The 16,863-nt window shown below is 34.3% G+C and overlaps 1 protein-coding gene across 3 annotated transcripts in view; it reads left to right on the top strand.

Moving 5' to 3' along the window:
* Positions 1-3,474: 3,474 nt before the first annotated feature.
* Positions 3,475-16,863, top strand: part of LOC131050480 (polypyrimidine tract-binding protein homolog 1) — a 32,493-nt gene continuing 19,104 nt past the window's right edge. Inside the window, exons 1-5 of one of the 3 annotated variants that reach the window (XM_057984683.2) lie at positions 3,475-4,016; positions 13,251-13,460; positions 15,075-15,137; positions 15,250-15,323; positions 15,484-15,579. In XM_057984683.2, the coding sequence (XP_057840666.1) occupies positions 3,831-4,016; positions 13,251-13,460; positions 15,075-15,137; positions 15,250-15,323; positions 15,484-15,579 (629 nt within the window). In that variant the 5' untranslated portion in view covers positions 3,475-3,830. Of the gene's footprint in view, positions 4,017-13,250; positions 13,461-13,507; positions 13,767-15,074; positions 15,138-15,249; positions 15,324-15,483; positions 15,580-16,863 lie in introns of those variants that run through there. The other 2 variants (XM_057984675.2, XM_057984679.2) reach the window with 2 other exon arrangements.

The raw sequence follows: 16,863 nt of genomic DNA, 5'->3' as shown, positions 1-16,863 counted from the left end.
AAGGGTAAAGGACCCAAAATTAAATTTATAGTTAAAGGGTCGAAGAAGGGTGAATCATCATCCGCATCACAGGAAGCAGTGGCGAAAGAGCCATAACAACTGCCTGCTAGTGGAGTTGGAAAAGGAAAGGAGGTTGAAGAAGGTGAAATTCCTCAACAAGAGGAAGTACAGGCAGAAGAAGTATCACACCTAGCTGAAGTTGATGCCCTGATTACCTCACGAGTAATCGTCCACTCTATTGACTCTGACTCTGACTCTGACTCTGACCAAGAGGATGAGGATTTTCAAGAAGATGGAGATCTAAGTATGGGCATGACACAATCAGAGACTGTTGGTCAGTTTTTCACAATAACCAACTTCTCTAATTTAGATGATATCCCTTCATCTACTTTTGAATCCATAATGATTGATTTTAATGAAACCTTGGAAGATGCACTTGCAGAACAGGTTTCAGTAGACTTACCCATCACTACCACCACCACCACCACAATTCTCAATTGGTAAGTGCTGAAGTTATATTCACGGCACCCTCAACTCTCCCATTTGTAACTGAAGAGGTAGCAACAACAAATGTTCCACTAGATACCTCAATATCGACACCATCAGTAACACTCACAACTGCTCCAAGCTCTAGTCAACCTACTCCCAAAGCTTCAACTCAAAATCAACAAGGAGCTACTACTCCATCAGCCAATCCAGAACTACCCTCTTAGATGGAAGTAGTGGCCCCTAAAAGGAAAAAACAGGTGATCTCTCTAGACGAGTTTGACTTTGAACTTTTGGTTCCTCCAAAGCCTAAGGGAACAAAAAAGCCAAAGATGGTATCTCGGGTGGTAGTAGACCCGACTTCCAAGAGAAAATATGCTAAAGTTATGGTACCATCGTCAGACAAGGACAAAGGCAATATACGATCTGAAGATTATACCATGTAGGTCGTAGAGCTCGGGGTGGAAACACACGAGAGTGTGAAATTGGATTCACAGACAACCTTTAATTCTTTGTTGAGAAGATTAGATCAGGAGAGGGATGAGAAAAATATCTTGAAGCAGAAGTGTGAACAACTGACCAACGTTCTTCTAAAGGTAACACAATCTTCTCAAGAGGTTGAACCCATAGGATCCTCAATAGATACCGAAGCCCTCAAGAAGATTGAACAGGTGGGAGCTAAAGGTCGAGTGATGGATGAGTGGATTTCACGGCTAAGATCAGAAGGCTCTCATCTTCTGAGTTCAACAGTGGGACTATTGTCAGATTATGAAGTAGTCCAGAGTTAGATGCAAGGACTCAAAACCTCTTTATCATAAGAGATTGAGGAAGTTGTGAAAAGTACTACCTTGTGGAGCAAAATGGAGGACTTCAAGATAGATGTCCTGGTTGAGAATAAGGTAATTCCCACGAGGGAGAAGTACATCCAGATCTTGTCTTTATTGTCTCATAAGCAAGAGACAATGAAGTTAATGATTGCGGAGCTGGACCGGGAGAAGAAAGAAGGTGATGACGAGGCTGACCTCATTTTTGCCAAAGTTGGTGATCTCCCTTGCTATTTATATGATGGCGATCAAAATCTCGTCACTGCTGAAGTTGTCATGCAAGAATTCCTTTCCTTGATGGATCAATGCACGGGACAAGATTTCTCAATTGATACATTTGATAAACTGTTAGAAATCCAAGTCAATTTTGAAGTCCTCGCATCTATGCTGAAGGATGTTAAAAAGAAACAGGTGAAGATTCAAGATGCAATTTCCCGCATCCAAATCATCACAAGTTCTACCTCAATGCCAAACGAAGCAGAGATGAAAGACATCCTTGCTAAATTCGAAGATTTCCAGAAATCCAATGAAGAAGAAAATCAAGAATGAAGTACCCCCTTTTGGCACCTTTTCTTCATGCAGTTGCACCGATAGATGTTGTTAATTTTTATGCAGCTGCACATTTTCTTTATATTGTAGTTGTAGTAAAATGGGACTGTGTAGTTGAATAAGCCAACTGTGCCCACCTTTTTCTCAACTTATTTTCCTATATAAAGAGGACCTCTTTTGTAAATATTTTATCTTTTTCATGCTTAGCAAAACTCTGCAAATTTTTTATCCCAAATAAGACTTTGGGCTTTTGTGGTGAAAATTCTATCAAACAAATAAAGAAAACAGTTTTGTTGATCACAAACTTTGTGTTGTACCAAGAAAATTGTTTATATAATTTAATGTTCCTATGTCCATTGAATATATATTATCTTTACTTCTTTGATCTTTAAGATATTGTTATGTGGTTAAAGAGCTCTCAAATCTTGCAAATAGACTTTGTGCTATTATCATATTTGAGAAATCTTCTGATAAATTAAGTAACTTGTGGTAAGCTTTGTATTACTGCAATTATTTGTAGTTAATGGATTAGAAATCTATACTTGAAGACTTTGAGCTACAAGCTAAATTTCTAATTGTTTAATTTGTAATGATCAGTTTGAATTAGTGTTTCCTTCAAGGAGACTTTGTGCTGCTTAATAGTAGCTCTTGGTGTAGTTTGTTAGATTAATAGTTATTTTCTTTGAGTATCTGAAGAGGTAGAGAAATTGTAACCAAGTGAAGGGAGAATACATAAACTCTGAAAAAAGAGAGTTATATGCCCTCCCCTTGATGAGAGGAGAGATTAATTTTTATTAATTAGAAGAGAAATTTCATAAGGAACCTCCCCTTGATGAGAGGAGAGATTAATTTTTCAGCATAGCGTTATGTGAATTATATATTTTGTCATCAATACGCTGGAGACAAAATATTCACCCAACAAAATTAACATATACATCATAAAAACCAAATCACATACGTACTAAAATCATAAATGAAAAACACTTAAAGGGATTACACATTTTTCTCATTTACATATGTTAAGATGATCCAAAACCTCACCTAAGAAGATTGTTACGGGTACTAGGGGAAGGGACCCAGTAGTTGAGCATGTACCAATTGTTGTGAGGGTTGTTGATACCTTTTGTTCCAAAAATTGAACAAATAAAACCTATTGTTTGAATCAAAAAATATCAATTTTTGTTAGGAAATGTACCAACAATTGTTAGGAATGTACCAATAGTTGTTAAGAAATGTACTAATATTGTAAAAAGTAACCAATCAAGTGATGCCATGTCAGCTGCACAACTATTGGGGTCTCTTTTGCACGCCTATTGGTCTCACTTTTTTTTGGGGCTGTTTTGGACACCTTAGCAAAAAGCATGCTGATGTGGCATCATATTTGATGATGTGACCCTGAAACCTTAGTTATAAGTAGGGGACTTGCCAAGTAAGCTGTTGTAAAAACATCGGAGTGATTTAAAATTTCCAAGTACGATTTTGAGGAGCGCGAAGTTAGGGTGCACAACTAGTGAGTCCTTTCCCCTAACTATTTCCATCCTTAGAAGAGGAGGAGCAGCAATAAAATTTGATCTCACCGTCGGCTAAGAACCTTTTATCCTGCCACGCACTTTAAAATCCAAAAATAAGTTGCCCTACGACGTAAACGAAGATAAAATAAAAATAAAGTTTCAGACCCTTTCACGAACATATCTGCTCTTCGCTTCTCTAGCCGCAGCTTCCAGAGCCTCACTTCAAATACAGACGGCATAAACCTACGGCTTACATACGCTTCCACGTATTTAAACTCGCCGTCTTTGTACTTGTGTTCTGCAGTGGGAAATACCTCTTCTGAGCACAAACACGCATTAGAAGAGGTTTTCAGAAGAAAAGGGTTTGTTTTTGTGCTATGGTCGTTTAGGGTTCGAATCTCTCTGCGAATTGTCTGCACAGTTTTATGCAGCAGAAGTGAACCTGTCTAGTATAAATTGAATGGCGTCTTCAGCGGGTCAGCCTCAGTTTCGCTACACGCAGCCTCCGTCGAAGGTTTTGCATCTCAGAAATCTGCCGTGGGAATGCACGGAAGAGGAGCTCGTAGAGCTTTGTAAACCCTTTGGCAAAATTGTCAACACTAAATGCAACGTGGGAGCCAACCATAACCAGGCATTCGTTGAATTTGTAAGTATTTTAACCTTACTGTTTAAGATCTCAAAAGTTCCTACTTCTTTGTTTCCTGGAAGACGGGATGGTTTCTCGATCGTGCCAGGCTTTGGTTGCACGTCAAATTGATTTATTGTTTTTTGCTTAGGTCCGTGATAAAATAAGAAATTAAGAATTAGATCGTACCGTGAAACCAGATCTAGCACTCATTTTATGCTGAATTATACGACGAGAAGATAAATTTTAACTTTAGTCAATATTGAAGTAATTGGCGAATGGGAGGGGAGTCGACCTGGCTTTCGAACTAGTGGTCTACATGAGACGATGTTGCTGGGAGAGCAATGCGTTATTGGTGAGGAAATTGTACATTGTTTTGTGCACGAGAGAGCATAAACCACGAATCCTTAAACCACCTTAGATATTCTTGGATAACCTGCTAGGTGTAAAATATTGTCGACTAAACCTACTTTCTTGCTGCGTCAAGCAAGGTCTTCGGTGATTTGTTTCCCTTGAAAGCTTTCCTGGTAGTAAAGAGTTGTGGCGCCTTTCGGCTTGGATGCCAAGGTCCGAGGGGCAACTATCATGCTAAAAACTGTTTAGGAATTGTATCTGTATGTGGGGTTTAGTATTCTATTGGCACGGAGTCCTGGTGGGTTGCATAGAGTTAAGGCAGTTTCAGCAATGAATTGTAGTCCGTTGATCTTCGGCAGTTGCCTGAAGCATCTTGAAATACCTAAAATTTGGCAGGTTTCAGTGGGGTATGTGGATCTGTTACCCAAAATATGCTGAAGACTGGGCACGGATCTCTGTTTTTCAGTCGCATGTCATTTGGTAGATTACAACCCAGCTAGAATGGAGCCCTTGCAACTAATATGAAACTTTACGTAGAGTCACCAGTGAATCATGTCCCTGTTGGTAATCTTGGTTTAGCTTTATCATAAAGAATTTCATGATCTGGATCAAGGCATTAAGTTGCGGCTCTTTGTAAGAAGGGAAAAGTACCTTTGTTGTGTCAAGGAGCACAAATGGATACTTGGAAACTTTGGAAATGATAAGATTGGAAGTGGGCAAGGCTATGTTAGGCAGCATCAGAAACTCTGAGACTGACTTTTCAAGGAAATGGCAGTAAAAGGGGAATCAGCATTAAAGAGTACTGGCAATGGCGTAGAATTTTAAAAACAGTTGGAAAGGGTGTTTAAAATTTTAGGAAACACTTTGGAAAAGATTAGAAACTACTAGAAACTTTTGAAGCTCTGTTTTTGACTGAAAACCAGCAAAATAATATGCAATTGGTACAGACATTTCCAATATTTTGGGAAACTCTTTGGGTTGCCGAGAAGCTTCTGGGAAGGAAAATGTTCTGATAATAGGTTTTAGAGTTAGACCCTGTTAGAAAAAGTTTTTGGGAGTCAAAATAATGAACATAACTTATCATCTAGATCATCGCATCTAAATAAAGAGCTCTATGAAATGACACATCGAACCTGTTGAAGCGAGCTTGTGGAGATGAAGTTAAAGGAATGAGGTTTTTGAGATGTCAAAACGAATTTTTAGGCAAAAGGATGGGTTTTTTAGAAGATTTTCTAATGAGCCTTCTAAATCAAGTAGCAGTCGCACAGCCTTTAGGCAATACTAAATTTCATGGTTGGAACAAATGCATGCCATATGGTTGAACTTTAAATCTCTAAGGTCACCCTTGCAAATGTGAAACAAAAATTTCTAGGATTGACTTGAAAAAATCATTCAACTTGTCATTAAATGACAATGGCATGACAACTTTGTGAATGCAGGGAACTAAAATATTAAAAAGCTAAGACTTTTGGAAACGGAGTAAGGAAAGGCTTATACTCATGTTCCATGTTGCCTAGTTAATCATTAAGATACTTCCAACAAAATTCTTGGAAAAGGATGAATACTGGAGAATAATGAATAGCATATGAATGATCTAATGATCCATCTTTGTGCTTGTGGTGAATCTCCTATGTGCAGCATTTCGCTTTATATTGACAGGCTCTCTTGTACGACAAGTGAAGGGAAACGTGGCACAGTTGGGCTGGTCATAAACCCTTGTCCCTGAAGCCCCAAGTTGCATTTGAGTTGCCTCCAGTTGGGTAGAGGAAATCCACTTGCTGGGAACACAGAGTTGGGACTGTTTGTAGGGATGGGGTAATTCCTATTGCAATTAGGTTAATTTAGGTATGATACCTAGGTTACTATAGGATTTTTTAGGGTTTAGCAACTAACCTGCACTCCTTCATAGAATTTTTTTTCACATCTGAACCCTGAACTTGAGCATGCTAATACGTGTGGGATAGCATTTGAGCTTTGAACATCACCAGCTCAAAAATAAATTGTCAATGCACCATATGGTGGTCAACAACCACAGTTACATGCTAAGAGCCTCGATCAAATTCTCTCCTTTCTTTGTCTGGCTAGAAATGATTAAAAACATAGCACGCAATAGTTAACAACTGCTTAACTTAGGCCTTTTGTGAAAACACTAGGCACATGTCTTCTCTGTGCATACAGAAGAGGATTACGAGTCCTACCTCCTTGTGGCTTCCTGTTTGTGGGAGATCACAATAGCTACAGCTAGAATAACCTAGAAGAAATTTTTGTATATTCAAGGTATGGAATTTGCCACCACAATATGCTGGAAGTTCAGAGGTGTGTGTAGTCCAAACATGGAATATTTTTGTTAAACTTGACTTAAATTTTAAAATAGACAGATGCGTTACAATATTTTGCTGACATTATCTTTGGACTTCTACAAATTTTTTAAGAGGAAAATAATATCAAATCAGTATTATGTGATGAATCAGAGCTCAAATTAGTCTTTTCTGCTATACATATGTTTGTAATTTAAGAACACATATAATCATCTAATGAATCAATCATCTGAAAATAAATACATTAAAGCAATTCACATTTTCTTGCTGCTGACCCAACGTGGTCAGAGAAACCTCAAGCTATAGGCTAATAAAGCGTCCTTAGTATAGTATGCGATCTTCAAGTTGGAACAGTTCCTTATCAAAACTAGGATTGAATTTGCTTTATTAAACAGGGAAAGTTGGTGACACGCAGAAACAGAAGGAAGCTTGATTAAGAATTACAGACTGAAGTTTCCCATAAAATTTGCATTCTACTTCCCAGGTTTCATTAGTGGGTGTTTAAATAGATCTTTGGCCCTTCTGCTAAATATTTAATTTTGAATTGTTGAAGAATTTGCCTAGATAAAATTGAACTTTGCACTATGCAGAAGACTACAGGTGAAGTACTAATGCCATGTTTCAAGCATGGAAAATACATCTTCAATTCAATCAGGGAAAATTATACCTTGTAAGAAAGAGTACTTTGCCAATACTGTGAAAGGCACCTGTTCTACTAAAAATGTTTTGAAACCATAGGAAAATATTGTGGAAGGGAATATTTTTCTTGAGAAGTTGAAATATGGTCTCCAAAGAACAAAAATCTCCATGGACATCTTCAGAAAAAGGCGTTATATGTCTTCAATGAACTGAAATATATATAATATACGTATACATCTACATATATGCTAAGTCACAAGGTTCAAATTCGAATTCGAATTCGACAGCCATGAAATTCGGATGAAATTCGACAAGGGAAAAATTCGAAAAAAAATTCGGATAAAATTCGCCTTCTATAATTTTGTTTATTTTTAAATATATGTATACTTCTAATAAATTATCAGAATAGCGACCCTTGTTGGAGAAAATCCAAGGGTGACCCAGCAGTTGCAGACACCCGTGACCCAATAGATACAAAACATATACAAAGAATACCCACGACCAGCTGAGTTGTGTTTAGAGGCGGATAGCAGTGCTTTATAGAGGAAATTCGATTAAATTCGATTTTTTTTATAGAAGTTTGAAATTCGATTAAATTCGAACCTCATCCATGAAAATTGCCGTATTGTGACTTAGCACATATGTATATATGTATACATCTACATATATGTATGTGTGTGTGTGTATATATATCTACGTATATTTATGTAAACATTACATTACACAAAATATAATTAATATAATTATAATTATAATAATAGCTATGCTGAGAGTGTAATGGGGTGAGCGTATTGACAAAAAACTATTATAGAGCCAACTAAAAAAAAACAAAAAACTAAAGCTATAAAATATCTCGTAAGTAAATTAAAAAAAAACTCTTAGTAAGTACCAACAAAATTCTTAAATAGTTCTAAAGTATAATAAAATAAGTATAAGTAAATAAAGTAGCTCTTCAAATTAAAATAGGGTAAAATAAAATGGCTCTTAAGTAAATAAACTAATTTTAAAATAAATCTTAACATATACGGCTCTTAAATAAGAATAAAAATAAATTAAACAATGTAAATAAAACAAAATAAGTTTTAAATAATTTTAAAGCAAAATAAAATTACTCTTAATAAATATAGCTACTCCATATTGATACTTCTGAAATTTTTTATATAGAATTTTAAGATATCTATACTACTTATGATATATCATATAATAATAATATATAATCTATAAATCTTAATAGCTCTGGAGACCATTAGACCAAGACAGAGGTAAGTCTCACAACACAAATTTACTTCTAGTGAATGAGAATAAAATAATAAAATTTCTACCTTGAAATATAATATTAGCAAGTCCATAAGCTAGCCCAGCCCTCTATCAAAGAAAATTTGATGGTTGAGATATCCTGCAGCATTTGAGCAGTCAATGCCTAGTATCCATTCACTAGGGTTCTATCTTTAGCAAGTTTCTTCTCACTATCCATGTAGGTTGTTGACAGGTGCAAGATGTTGTGCTAGATTGGAACAGGGGAAGCATTTCAACTCACTTGTGATTGTAGGACAAACTCCTATTCCCTTATTCTAATAGCATTCACAACGTGCATTCAAGATGGTAAAAGATTTTTGTGTGCGAGTTTCCTGCCCTGAACTTAATTTTTCAGTCTTTTAGAAATATTTTTGGTGTTTTTTAGATATGTGTTGAGCAATAGGGGCTTAAATAGTAGAATCCAGTAACATAGTGGTTTATATAGCTCTTGGTTTGTAAATACATGTCATGTCCCCTCCTTGATCGTTATATATAGCATAAATGAAACAATTATTATTATTAATTAATATAATTACCAACAAATAATTATTTGAAATTTATTTATTTATTAAATATTATTATTTAATAATATTTATTACTTATGATATTCTTGAAATATTCAAATGAGAGTAAATTAATATTATATTACAAACATAATTTATGTATATTATAAATTATAAACATAATTTACATATTTTTAATTGTAACACAATTTATAAATATTTAAAATAACAAATATATATAATTTATATAACTGATGCTATACTGCATTAATTTGTGAAGAGATAGGAAGCAGCGACTTCTTTAATTGGAGACTTCCTTAATGGGCAGTCCACTTCATGAATAAGTTATTGGGCTTTCACGTTACTCGATGAACCATTTATTTAGAACATAAATCATTATTAAGGGCAAGAATTGTGTGTGTGGAGGGATGCGATCTTGGTGAAGATCGTATTAATCAATAAGCGATATTATTACCAACAAATTGTATTACACGATTCTTCAAAGAGAAGAGGCACGATTAGGTGAGGGGTTCCCACGTCTCTCCAAAGGGGCACGCAGATGTATAAAATACGTCTCAATTCCATTTGCATAAGGGGAGAAGAGGACGGGAAGATACAAGATTGTCCAGATCAGAGGAGGATATCATTTGCAATCATCGAATAGATGGGAAATGATTATAGACTGTGCTCATAAAAGGAGGACAATCAATAACACCTTTGTTCTTGGGGTTATTTTTCTGGAGCAGACTTTGGGGAATAAGACAAGGGAGGACAGCAAGGATAAAGTGCTGACAGAATCAGAAACTGTCAGAAAGTTACAGGCAGTAACATCCCTGCTCACCGTAATATGTGTGGGGGTATCGCTTCAGCAATGTGTGGGATGCACTTAATTGGTATGTTTAATATAAGAAGCCTGATGTAATAAAATATTAATAAATAATAATAAACAAATAAATAAATACTGATAATAATATAATAATTATAATAAATAAATAAATAAATAAATACTGATAATAGTATAATAGTTATTATTATTATAACATTGACTGAGAAATGTTCTGCAGAGGAATATAATAATAATAATAATATATAAATATATAAAATAATGTTTGGTCAGACAAATAAATATTAGAATATAAATCAGAAGAATTCTTAAGTTAATATTAGGAAGAAGAATATGTTTTTCTGTTACAACTGCCCGTGTTTAAGAAGTTGGGAAAGGGGATGTTCCTAGTAGGGGACATTACATTTGGTTTGATACTTACATTAAGAACTATGGATGTTTGAGAGATGAACAATTTATTTATTAATATTTAATTGATTGAACTGCGGACTATCACTGATTTGATGCATGTTAAGGTGGAATTGTTTCCTAATATATTCAGTTTGAGTCACAAGTCTATTGAAATTGATTAATTATGGTTAAAGCATGCCTGGACCCATGAGGGGACATTACAATGCATCTTTCTGAAGCAAGCAAATCAATGTGTGGTGAAGTGCAGGAAGAGTACCCAACCTTGTATCTCCTTTGAATAAGAAACTCCACATCACTATAGGGATGACTGATATTCGGATAAAATGCTTTTTTAAGATATTGGATCAGAAGATGTCTAAATGATTGAGTAATAAAGAGCTATGACTTATGGAAGCTTTAATTAAAATCTGTCCAGACGGATTTTTACACCGAAGGCATATTTCAATCACATAATAGATGCAAAAACGTTTGTCAATAAAAACTAGAAGCATTAAAGTTGACGTGTTTGTGCATGAAAAGTGGGAAAAAACATTTTATTTATTTTCTCCTTTCATGTGCTCAATTAAATTTTTAATTATTTAATGCTAATTATATCTTTACTTCCACCTCTCAACTACCACTCGCTTAGAATTTAATGATCAATCAATTCTATCTATCTCCATCATACAATCAGTTAACTTTGTAGTAGTCTTAATAGATTTTTTTCTTTAGTCAAGAGTTTAATAGAAATATATAAATATAATAATTTAATAATAATATGGTACTGAGTCTTTTTAATTTTGTAAAGAGTTTAATGGAAATATCAAATATAAAAATATAAAAATAAGAATATATTTAAAACATAATAATATAATCATATCTTAATAATAATTTAATATTAATTACAATATGATAATATAATAATAATAATTTAATATTAATTACAATATAATAATATAATTATTTTTTAAGTGGAAGAATGAAAAAATATGATATCTTTTGGTGTACTATACCTATGGCTATATTCCTCTAAAGATAGGTATGGTAGTAAAAGACCATTTACATGAGATTAGCCTTAAATAGGACAAAGATGAGCTACAAATATTTGGGTGTATACAAATGGGTGCCTTGTCCTCTTAGGATTATCAGGGTGCATAAAAAGGAGCTCCCTTTTGTTATGGAGAACATAACAAATCTGTATTAACTATTACTCATTTAAAGATGGGAGCTATTGTAAGTGGAAGTGAATTTAAAGGTTGATGCACGTTAGGCTGCAGTAATGTTTCTCTGTGTGCATGCAGAAAACTCAGAACTAACCTTCATCATGCCACTGTCTGTATTAACAAAACCACTCTAGAAATCTGAAAGGAATGCGCTTCTGTTATTTTGAGGCAATCAAAGTTTCATATGTAAGGAAAAATCCTAAACAGGAAAAATTTAGTATTTACCTTCATTATCAATTTAATGGCAGTAACGGCATCTTCACGTCCTATGTTAGCTTAAAAAGTGTATCTAAACTCGAAATCTAGGCATATTTCTACTTCCAAACAAAACCTTTTTTAAGCAACTCAAAAGATGTTGCTAGAACGAAATACAAAATACATTTTTGTAATGGCCTGTGGAAAAGAGTGACAAGAACTTGGCAACAGCTTTTTGATAGCAAAATAGCCTGTTTTGAATAATTGGTTCTGAGCTTGTTAGGGTTGCTCAGAAAAATTGATTAAAGATGCATCGGAAATGGAGGAAACCATGGAGAGAAAAAATGTTGAGAAGGGGATTGCCACTATGAGGGAAAAATCCAAGCAACCTGATGATCTTTAATTTCCTCAAACTACTTGTAGAAATTAGCTATCTATACAATTAAACTACTATTCTGCTTGAATAATTTTAATGACAGTTTTGAGTATTGAAAGATGTGGAAACATAAATTATAACGCTGAAACAAGTAAATGTTCAATTCAACAACTCTAAATGTTAGCCTGGAAAACACCAGGGTGGGGAAAAACCAATTAGTAGCAGCAATTGCTTGTCTATCAAATCTTACCAGATTTGTAATAAACAAGTACAGAAAGTAGATATAGCCAAACCCCTATTCCTATGGCGACTGACAAGCTGACAGTCTTTAGAGTTGAGCTCTTCTCAATCCAATCATAACAACACTCTCACAAGCCTCTGATGATTTTAATTGACATCTCCATGTCTTCTTATAGGTACTGGAAGAATATAATCCTGTGTTAGAAGCTTCTGTTGCCCAGAATTTGGAGAGACAGGGTTGTTCTGGTTGTTTCATGTTCTTGTTTCTGTCATTGGAATGAAATTGCCCCTTTCAGCAGTCTGGTATTTGTGAAACTGCTCTGGTGGTTTTGAAGCTGCCTTTTCAAAGGGATTGTTGGTTTCAAAACCATTGCTACAACGGAACCAGTGGTTTCACTCTGCTGGTTTCTAGGGTGTTATTCACAGATTGCAACTGCGAGAAAGCTTCATGCTGTAAAAGAATAATCTTCTCCAGATCTTTATGGATCAAATAAACTATCCGTTTCAAGAAAAACAACACATTTGCTTCATTTTTAAATGGACAATATGTTCCAATTCAGAGTACCTAAATGATATTTTGTATATTTATGAATCACGATTGCTAGTAGAAATTGTTTAATGAGTGGATTGAGTAAAGGTACAACTTGGTTAGAATGCCTAACCTGGCTCTTTTTTTTTGCCAATTTTAACTTGTGTAATGCTAGCTATTAGTTATGATTTCTGGTGTTTGTATGAGGATTTCAATCAAGCTATTGCAATGGTTTCTATTATTCATCAACATAAGAGTCAGCTCGGTTATTTACTTTCTTTGGTATTCATGTCATACTTTTTTATTTTTAAGGTGCTAACTCTTAGTAATGGTTTCTGGTATCTTTAGGCAGATTTGAATCAAGCCATTGCAATGGTTTCATATTATGCTTCATCATCAGAGCCAGCTCAGGTACGAGGCAAAAGCGTTTACCTGCAGTACTCAAATAGGCAAGAAATTGTAAACAATAAAAGCACTGGGGATGTTGCCAGCAATGTTTTATTGGTGACAATTGAGGGTGTCGAGGCTGGGGATGTCAGCATTGATGTCTTGCATTTGGTAAGTTTCTGAACCACCTATTGTGGTGGTTCTACAACTTGCTGCAGGAAAGTTGGTATTACATCGAACCAATATAAATTTTATTCAATTTAGATAGAGCCTGTTTTTATATTTCTGACATCTTCAATGGATCAGGGTAGAAGATATGTAAGCTTTTTGATGTGGATTGTCTTGTGTATTACAGTTACATACAAGGGGTTGTACTTAATGTTATGGCCTGTGTTTGACATAAATCTACATTTATCAGGAGGTCCATGTGACGGACACATGTTCGATGGCAGCCTACTGCATTTGGAGAGTACGCACGTGTGTTTTGCTTAACCCTGTCTCTTGACCCTACTGTTCCTAACCCTAAAGCCTCAATATTTCAAATTGTTATTGATTCGTCTTCTTCTCTGTCCTAAAACCAAGTTTATGGTCCTTATAACCTGGAGGATGACTGCCTTTTGAAGTTGAGAAACTGCTCTCTTTAGGTCTGCCTTCACAGTTGTTTGCCTAATTAGTATTAGCGTTCTCTAGTATATCCTAATTACTAATATCAGTTTTTTTTAGATTATGATGATATCAATATATGCAGGGATATTTATTCATTTCAGAAAATTATTGTTGAATATTTAAAGTTATCCTGGAATTCCCTTATCTTGTAAACTAATTTTTCTTTGATGGTATGCTTGAGAGAATATTACTGGTTTTGTTTGATAAGAAACTGGGAGATGCTTTTATTTAGTTGGACACTGTCTTACAGATATTTTTGTTTTGTATTTTATGTTGATGCTCTAGGTTGTAAGACCGTGAATGTAAATGGTACTCGATTTCTTGGTTTTAGAATCATATTTTCTGGACTAATATCTTTGAATGCTGTGTCCTTTGTAATATTGTATCGATATAAGTTTCTAGAAACTGCTTTAGCTGTCTAACATATGATTTTAAAATCTAAAGGCTAAAACATAACTGGATGCTGGCTTATGTTACAGTTGTTTTCAGCCATCTGTTTAACCCCTTTTCTTCAGTTTTGACTCTATGTTTCCTAACAGTACAGCCTCGTAAAAAATTCTTATTCTTAGGGAAATCATTTGTTTCTCCTCCTCTAGAAACCCTGTTTACAGTGCTTGCAACCTGGGGGATCTCTGCTTCTCAAAAAATGAGTACCTGCATTTTTGGAGTCTGCCTTAACAGAAATTGGCTAGTTCATGTTTTACTAGTTAGAATTTTAGTTTCTAGTTTAGCCTAATTAGTAATATCAATTTTTAGTTTGTTTTATCAATAGATACAAATTACAAAGAATTTTTTGATGTAATTGATTTGGACATGGTAAAGTATTATTCTTTGAACTGTCTGCATGCTTGAAAGTATGGTTCTGGCTTTGTTTGATAAGAAACTGGAGGCATCCTTATATCGTAGACATCGTTTAACATATTTTTTTATACTTGTATTTCTATCAATGCAATAGGTGGTAGGACCTTACATTTTGGTGGCAACCAGTTTTTGGATGAATATTACAGAATGTTATTTCTTTTGAAGTTTATATTGTTAGCAATAATGGTATATTCCCCATCTTTGTGAGTTTTAGGTTTGAAAAGCTCAAACATAATTTGCAACTGTTTTTGGCTACAGGTCTTTTCAGCCTTTGGTTTCGTGCATAAGATTGCTACGTTTGAGAAGAGTGCAGGATTTCAGGTTGGGAACTAAGATAATACGGTAGTATCTTCTGAACTGCAGTGTTTATGTTTTAGATTTCAATGTAACACATATGGCATAATGCTTATCTTGATAAGTTTTTGTTGGACAGGCACTGGTGCAGTTTACTGATCCAGACACTGCTACTGCTGCAAGAAATGCCCTCGATGGAAGAAGCATTCCGAGGTGATTCTACATTTCTTGTGTTTGTTAAAACTTAAAACACAATGTAAATGTATCACAATAGAAATATGATTGGATTTCAGAGCAATTCCTGGAAGCCCAAGTATATAGTCTAGATTAATTACTGACTGCCCTTTTATGTGTTGTTTATTTTGGATCTTAGATATTTGCTTCCAGATCATGTGACTTCATGCCACCTGCGGATATCATTTTCTGCACACACTGACTTAAATGTCAAATTTCAGAGTCATCGGAGCAGGTAAGATAATTCTGTTTTTCATGCAGGCAATTTTACTTGTGATAATTGTTCTCTTTGTAAATTGTTTTTCAAAGCTTTGATTCTGTTCATAAAGGGTTATATTCTTGTTAATGCTGAGAGGCATTCTACAATGGCAGCAAGGGATGGAGTGTATTTGTTATTGGCATGAGTGTGTTAATGTTAATACAAACTTTTATCTTTTAGCTTAAATTTGACAAACATTCACATGTCAAAATATTAATACTAATTATAAAGTATAAACATAATATTTTCTAAATAAACTCCACATAAAGCAAAAATATGCCCTCATTAAAATTATAAATTTTAGATAGATTTATAAATATAAAATAAAAAAAGATATTTAAAAAAAATTAGTCTTATCATTTCATAATTACAATGTATAACAAATATTCTTTTTAAAATTATTAGTAAAGACTAATTAATTCAATTAAAAATATTTATTATAATTTTTTATTTTTAATAATTTTTTTGAATTATGATAAGAAGTTTAAACTTTAAAGTTTTTGTATGTAGTAAATATAATTTAAAGTAAAATAAAATAATTTTAAGGTAAATTCAATAGTTTCAATTGATATCTCTCGGCATTTCTTTAGATAGATGTATTCAAGATATCTATATTAGTTAAAATAATCTAGACCTCCATTCTAATTACGATTCAATAGATTATGTTGTCATAAGGTAAAATGCTGGAAATAAACAATTTATTATATTATATAGTATGTATAAAGTTCAAACCATATGTAAGTCTTCCAGAGGTAATGTGTAAGGTAAACATCTCAATACCAATACAACCTATGTATACACCTCCAGAGAAAGGAAAGTTTCAAGTTGAATGCGTGCGAACACTCCACAAGCAGAAATGTGAGTCCACAAAGGGATTGAACTCATTCTTAGAAAGTATTCTATCCTATATATTTGCCATTTCCGATTTTCACTTCAAATATTGTGGGATATGGTGAGATTTGAGATTGTTGCTTTGACATAAGTACACTATTGGAAACCAGATGATAAGGGATTTGGAGGAGTGGAAGTTTTGTGACAGGCGATTTGAGTTACATAAATTATTGACCTAAAAGAGAATATAGAACTATGTCAATAGTGGAAAATAGGATCTAAAGGAAAGAACATGCAATAGCATAGGGTTCCTTGTGAATCCACTAACCTTGATGTATGTAGAATGTTGGTTTTGAATGAACCAACATACCTATTCCCTTATTATTGCCATGGCCTCCGGGCTTATTCTGTATCCTATATCACCTATGA

Source organism: Cryptomeria japonica, chromosome 10 (assembly GCF_030272615.1).
Source record: "Cryptomeria japonica chromosome 10, Sugi_1.0, whole genome shotgun sequence".
Lineage (NCBI taxonomy): Eukaryota > Viridiplantae > Streptophyta > Pinopsida > Cupressales > Cupressaceae > Cryptomeria > Cryptomeria japonica.
Note: the sequence above shows the minus strand (reverse complement) of the source record. Positions and strands in the feature narration are given on the sequence as shown.